The 7,594-nt window shown below is 38.8% G+C and overlaps 1 protein-coding gene across 1 annotated transcript; it reads left to right on the top strand.

Annotated features, from left to right (window-relative positions):
* Nucleotides 1–1,035: 1,035 nt before the first annotated feature.
* Nucleotides 1,036–6,409, top strand: DYNLT3 (dynein, light chain, Tctex-type 3). The gene is made up of 4 exons (XM_009888358.1): nucleotides 1,036–1,077; nucleotides 2,914–3,037; nucleotides 4,055–4,132; nucleotides 5,213–6,409. The coding sequence occupies exons 1-4, from the start codon at nucleotides 1,036–1,038 to the stop codon at nucleotides 5,287–5,289; spliced, it is 321 nt and encodes a 106-aa protein (XP_009886660.1). The 3' UTR covers nucleotides 5,290–6,409.
* Nucleotides 6,410–7,594: the final 1,185 nt, after the last annotated feature.

The following is a 7,594-nucleotide window of genomic DNA, read 5'->3' as shown; positions in this document are numbered from 1 at the left end:
AGCGGGCCGCCCGGCCCGGGGCGGAACGGGGAGTCCTGGTGCGGGCCGAGGGCTGGGCGCTGCCCTCGGCCTGGCCCGGGACTGCAGGCGTTACCGGCCTGCTTCAGTTCTGAGAGCGAAAAGCTCCGGCAAGGGGCAGGGGGAGCGGCGTTGCGGGGTGTGTGTGTGCTGCCGCCCGCTGTGGTGCTGTCAGTCCGCGGCCATTTTTCTTAGATCACCTCTGGAAGAAACCCAACAAGTGCTGGGCCCGGGCTGCGCCGCAGGCTGGTGCCGGCCGGCCGGCACGGAGGAGCCTTTCCCTCCCTGGGAGGCCTCGCTTCGGATCTCTAGACACCAGTTTTCATTAAAAAATAAAACAAGCCCACTCGTAGAAGCGTTATTGCCCTTGAGGTGCCTGTCCTCGCCCATGTGTTTGAAATTGATGGGTGCGAAGAGGCAGATGGCACAATGGCGTGTGCTGTGTTCCCTTTGGAAGCCAAGCCAAACGCTGGTGGGTGGGAATGAGCAGAAGATAGAAAGCATTAAACCTGGCAAGCTTTCTCTGCACTGGAGAAAGGTACTTAAGTAAGCTAACGACTATGGAAACCAGCAGTTTTGATAATAGGTTTGCGGAACCTTGTGTTAACCATTTGGCAGCAAAATGTAACCCCTGGGTTAGCAAGTCTGTGACTCCAACAAAAAACAGGATTAAGACCCAGAGGAAAAGATTTGCCAATTAACTTCTTGTCTTGGAGAATATTCCCATCACAAGCTTAGACAGTAGGGGAATTTAATCTTTACAGAAAGTGTAAATTGAACCTGTTTCCAAGCTGACTGAGGCCGGAACTTTTTGACCCACGCAAACACAACTAGCAAGCAATATTAAATAACGTATGTATGGTGCTGGGAGAAAAGTAAGATTTTAGAATTATACTAACAGACTACACAATACAAATAACCAGACACAGGGCCTGATCGTTACGTGTTACTTACAGTAAAATTGCATCATTTGTTTACTTTTCTATAAGAAATAATAATAATTAATTTTTGTTACAGATGATCTTCAATGCTGATGAGGCCCACAACATAGTTAAGGAGGTAGGTTTTAGCTAACAGTTGTATTTCAAAGAAATTCTTTACCTTACCTTGCACTATAGCAAAAGCATCCACCATCCCAGATAAATAATGCCTTCATGTGAGATTGAATTTATATCAGATAAAGACAGAGTTTAATTCAGAGCTACTTTAAGAGTCATCTAATTGCTGTCTTCAACTACATAAAGAAGAGAAGGTAGATGAGAGACGAGAGCACCAGAATTTGCATTACAGTGGGAAGACAAGGGGCAGCAGTCTCAAGTTGCAAGAGAAATTCACTCTGATTTTATTTTTTTTTCCTTTTATCCAGCTAGAGGGTAGTTAATCTGTAGAAAGGTTGCAGGGAGAGCTTGTGGAGTCTCCATCCTTAGAGATTTTTAACACTTGACTGGACAAGGCTTGAGCAATGTGCTCAAACTGGGAAGTTAGCCTTGATTGAGCAGGAGGTTGCACTACATGAGCTCATTATTCTAGCAATGCTTTTGAAAAACGTTTTTTACGCAAAGAGAGCAGGCTGAAAGTAAGTAACCTGATGGTCTAAATTAAATACCTCGTAACTGGAAAGGGATTAATGAAGAGCCTGTAGCATAGAGATGTTGTCAGGTTTTGCGGGGAAATACCATCTTGAGAAAGGAGTTCCTAGAGGGGCACTACAGGTTCTTTCCCACCTGAACTGCTGCAGTACACAACAGCAAGCTCTTGGATGTCAGATAAATGACAATTCAACCCTTTATGTAACTGTCCCTGCCTTGAAAGGCCAAATACGATATGACACAGTCTCCTGTCGCTGGGAGTAAAGCCAAGCATTTCTGCCTCTGATTGAAAGCTTAACCAGAGACGAGGAGCTCTAGCACTGGATACATTTCTGGAAGGACCAAAATTCCCGAGGGATCTTGTTCGTCTTTTGTCTTCTGTTTTGTGAATATTTGTTTCCACTGAGTCCTTTCTCCAGCTTTATACGCTGATCAGAGCTAACTGGGCTTTTTAAGATCTGGAGCACGAGTCTGTTACACAGTGTGTTAGTGGGTGGTTAGTGTGCAGGATTCATCTCACTGAATCAGAGGAGAACATGGTTTTATTTTACTTACCTTTTCCAGGTGTGCATTTCTTAACTGAATTTCTGAATTTTAGGAAGTATCTATCAGCACATAAATTCTGAGTTTCTTAGGAGAAGAGAACGCAGTTTAAGAGTTACAGTTAGAAGGCTTTCTGTTCAATCATTTTAAGTTTAAGCAAGGGTTGGCCAATCTGTAGCTGTGGGTGAACATGAAGTTTTCAAGCAGGTCAGATATTTCTTGTGCTGCAAGACCCTTGAGTATCTCTTACTCATACCTTCCTCATCGTTTAAGCTGGGGTATGCATTTCACTATTGTCGCTCTAGCTCTGAAGATTTTGGTATATTGCTCAAAGGCTCCGAAAGGCTGGCCAGCCCAAGCTGAAATTATTGATTTGAGTAGTACCATTTCCATTACAGTAGCTTCTGAAAGCCAAACTGGAGTAGGCAATCATTAGGAACAGTGAGATCTGTTAGTATCTTCACTGGTAAATAGATCCATTCACTTAACTTGATTGTTGAAGCATATTGCTAAGGTCTTTCCTGCAAGAAATGTTCAGTCAGAGCCTCATTTTTTGCCATGTAGTATTGTGGTAAATATGTACAAAAAATAAGTTTCCAAGAAGGCTGATTTTACTTCCCATTCAGGAACTGATACCTGATGAGCTCAAAGGATTTAAAGTAAACAAACTGCCAGATAAAATTCCTCAGATTATGCGAGACATTTTAAACCTCTACATTTTGAAGTATGTTTATTGTAACTATTTTTTTTTCCTCTATTTTAGTGCATAGAAAGTGTTTTAGGCAAGGCAGATTATAATCACAACAAAGTCAACCAGTGGACTGCTGCTATAGTAGAACAGTCGCTGACACATCTGGTCAAACTCGGAAAAACGTATAAGTACATCGGTAAGTACAAGCACTCATACTTTTACCACACCACATACTATCACAATAAATAACTGCTGAAAGGTTCATTTGAATGCAGTGCTATATTGAATAGAAAGTTTTAAACTGTAAACAAAGTAGAGCAGATACCTGAACTCTTCCATTATATAGATTTTTAGTAATACCTGTGGTAAAACCATGGCAGTTTCACCTGGGCTGATAAGCATGCTCGCAACACTTAGCATAGAAGATGGCATGTTACACAGTCTTTCCTGACTGTTAAGCAGATCCAAAACAATTATATCAACTTTTTGGTATTAGTTCAGGAAATAATTGCGTATCTTAAATAAAATTTTCAGTAGGATTAAGCTTCCTACAAACACAGAAATTTGAAAGACTTTAGTCCTGTATGCTAAGTTGTGTCCCATTATATTTATATGCATATCTGCGGAAGGAAAATGGAAATAAGTGGAAGTTTAACCCACTTCAGTCCTTTTGTAGAGTGTTGATGTAGTAGCAAGTGTTTGCACTCTGTTCTGTTTTGAAAGTCTTGCATTCAGCTTGTCATTGGTTTTATGACCATTGCATGTCAGTGCATAAACTGCTGCATGCATCAAATGCTGCTGCATGTTACTAGAGTGTGGTTTTGGACAGCAGTCAATCAGTGCTTTTGGGAAACAACTCTCATCAAGTATGACTTCTGCTGTACCTGTGAGGACCACACCTGCAATCCCATTGTGAGGTGCACGTGACACAAGCCATATCTAAGTAGTTTAAAAGATAAAAACCGTAATCCTATTAGCAAGCATTTTGTTAAACCCGTTGTCTTTATGCGAGTAAAAATAATCATGACATGAATACGAAGTTCTTAAGGAAAATGCTGGGGGTGAGGAGGTTGTCAAAAAAGGTTTTGACTTAGCTGAATACGACCTGCCAACCATTTGCAAATGTAATGCAGGCTTGAGTTCAGAAGTGCCGAATGACTCACCTCTTCTGCTTTAATAATAAATTCCTTGGGTTTATGACTGTCTCTTGCAGTAACCTGTGCAGTGATGCAGAGGAGTGGAGCTGGTCTTCACACAGCAAGCTCGTGCTTCTGGGATACCACAACTGATGGTAAGTTTCCTCACTCAAATTAAAAGTTTGTAGTAAAAGAAATGTTACTTACTGCTCAGTTGTGATAGTTCAGCTGAATATTTTCAAGAGTGATTGAGAAGCAGTAGCTTTCAGGATTAGATGCTTGTTTACAGTTCCAGCAGAAATATTTTGTTAACAGTCAGTGCCCACATTAAGAGCGATTGCTTTGTAAATTATGAGAAGCAGGAGTAGAAATGTTTTCATTCTGAAACAAGTCAGAACATGTCATCCTCATCAGTAATCATAGATCAGTTGAAGAGGCAGTAAAATGTTGCTTGCAGTAAATGCAGTTGGGTAGTCGTAAACATATCTGCCTGTCCACTGTAAGGGGACAGCGCTACTTTGGAGGAGAACAGAACTTGCTAAAATATAGAAATAATTTGACTAACGGTATGTGTTTCAATTGCTTAACTGTCAGCCAGACTTTGGATGTATTTTATTCCTTCTAAATTATTTCTCAGTGCATTTTTCCCAGATTCAGAGTATCGTGGGGAAACAAGATTAAAATATTCTTATGTCTGTCACAGGTCTGTTTAGGTCTGTTTAGAAGAGGGCACCAAGATTTAGCTTTAAAATAGAGATGGCATTAGAAAGTCAACCAAGGTTAAAGAAAAATAAATCATAAAATGAAGTTAAGTAAAGGAGTACAGTTTAAACTTCATATTTCCTTGGCTTGTAAGGCATTGATACAACAGAAGAGGAAAAATTACAGAAAGTAAATACACTAGAATGTATTTGATCCGGTCGTCTTTACTGATTTCTCATCTGGTTATCTTGCCAATTTCAGTATGATATTTTTAAGGATTTTTGCAAGCCCAGCTTTTAAAGAGAAACACTGAAATTGTGTTTTCCTGGAAACTGTCTTAAGCATACAAGGCTCATGTTCGGTAGTAAACAAGGTACAAGTTAATAAAAATGTTTTGAGGAGTGTAGTCTATAGCCAAGATGACATAATAGTACTTACCTTAAATCACAGCTGATTTGATATAATTTACACTGCGATAAAGTGAATGTAGTAAAGACACTGGAATTCTATTATTTTGTAATAATCTCTTCTAGGAACCTGCACAGTGAGATGGGAAAACCGAACAATGAACTGCATTGTCAATGTGTTTGCTGTTGCTATTATCCTGTAGCTGACTGGAAGATAAACACAAGCAACACCGAAGCCTTTAAAAACAAAAAATCATCCAAACACATGGCTAAATATTTCAAACCGTTATTTGTTTTTGTATGAGAAGCATACAGAAGTTCTCTACAGAGAGCATACAGTCTAAGCCAGTTCTCATAGATCAATTATCTGAAAGGTAGCAAAAAAATTTAAAATATATATGCATCTATCTAAAGAGAAAGTTTTAGTAATTTAAATATTCAGAAGTATGTTAATGAGAAGATGCCACAAAGATCAATACAATTTATATCAAAGCTAATATCAAAGATACCTTATGCAAGAGGATCAAAACACATCAAATCAAAGGAAAGGTCAAAGGGCAAGCAAGACCTCTCAGGATTATGATGCATTTGAGAATAAATTATGAACACAAGTCAGAGTGGATATACTGTAAACAATACTGGTGCTTCATGTTTGATTAAACAGAGCTAACTGTCACATTGAATGCTGGTGCTTGTGAAATTGCATGAGTATCAGATTTCGATCAAGCATGAACATTTACATTGAAATTAAATCCAGTTAAGCTTTTCCCCTGAAGGCAGAGGACGACTTTACTGGGACAAAGGTGAAATATACCTGGTACTAGCAGAATTCTAATTTATCTTCAGAATGAAGAACAGAATATTTGTTATTGATTCAGGGAAACATGCTGGGGATCAGACATGAGCCCTTCATTCATAGTTTATAAATCTGAAAACATTCTGAAGGTACTTAAATTTGATTTTATTCCATGACTGCGGAATTTGTGATGAGCACTTTATTGATTACTCATGCAGTAGTCAGGAGCTAGGGCAATAAGCCTGGACCCACATTACTCCAAGTAGGATTAAAGTGTTCGGAGGGAAGGCACACACATTTCTAGAGGCTCTTGTTAACTTTGAAAGCATTTAACTTAAAGCCACATATCTGTTCTTTATAGGAGTGTTTCCTACATTCCGTAAGTCTAGAATTGGATCTTAGTCCTATGAAATAATACAGTTAAGTTTTAAGCACTAAGAATTGCCCTCCTGTAAAGATTTATGTGAGTTCTTAACTTTGCTCATCTGATGAGTCTTAACTTGAACTATTCCATGTGGAAGAAAAGCATTGGCACACACGCAAGTACTTGTTGGATTGGGGCCTACATTTTTGTTGATTAATGCACAAATTATATGATAAAGAGATGTATCAATACCAAAAATGCCTAAATGATTGCTGCCACTAAGTGGCAGCTACATTAAGTTGTTTTCTTAGATGCTGCTTAAGGATATAATTTTTTCTTTATTACTGCATGTCTTTGGAAGAGACTGGTAACTACCTAACAGCTACTGTAAGGCTGTTTTGGATTTTAACAAATTAATATTAAAGCACTATTACACAGTGTTGTTTGGGTTTTTATTTTCAGATAACTGACTATTAGGCATGTAGCAAGTGTCCTGTACAAAGAACAAGCTAGAAACCATTTCATTGCCTAAATTGTGTATACATATAGCTAGTATGAGACTACTGAAGGAAAGCGTGTATGTGTAATTCACAATACTGTTCAAAATCTCGTGCTTTGCAGACAAATAGACTTCTGCTTTTACCTAAGTGCAGATAAAATTAATACTGTAATACTGCATTTGCCTAACAGGCAAGTGTAGCGTGAAGATGTGTATGTTGTACTGACCTTCAAATGTATTCAAATTTAACATTATTTGGGTTAGGACAGCTATTTCTGAACTAGGTGCCAGCATCCAAGAGCCGAGTTGTGGAACTGACAAAAATGCAGTAGTTTCACTGATATTTGGGATTGTGCAAAGTGAAAAAATAAGTGGGGTAGCAACTGGAAAAAGGTTTGGTATGATTGATACAGTTTAAAAAGTGGGTGAGTAAAAACAGTGGTGGCTGTTATCCCCCTTTAATGGGCATTCGGGTGCCGTGGTCAGAATAGCCACTTGTAATCTTACTTGGTATTTTTGCTTTACTTGAAAACAGGATGCACTGAGCAAGACTATCAGTTTAATGAGGCTTGGTGAAGGTTCTGCTGCAGAAGAAACCTAGAAAATACTGCTTAATTATAAGACTGCTTCATTTTTCTTTCTACCAAAAAGAAATAAAGTTTTGCCTTAGTTGTATTTTTGCCTTGTGTTCTTGATCAATATAAATGGGAACTGAAAAAAAAAAATATTCCTCTTACTTTCCTTCACTCGTATACAATAGTGAGAACTTGGGAAATTTACTGAAGTTGTGTATGCATTTTAGAAAGAAGACATCGTGAAAGGCTAGTTCCCAGACTTGGAAAAATTTCT

This window comes from Charadrius vociferus, unplaced genomic scaffold (genome assembly GCF_000708025.1).
Source record: "Charadrius vociferus isolate BGI_N301 unplaced genomic scaffold, ASM70802v2 scaffold206, whole genome shotgun sequence".
In the NCBI taxonomy this organism is placed as follows: Eukaryota; Metazoa; Chordata; class Aves; order Charadriiformes; family Charadriidae; genus Charadrius; species Charadrius vociferus.
The sequence above is the reverse complement of the archived record's forward strand: the minus strand, read 5'-3'. Positions and strand labels throughout refer to the sequence as shown.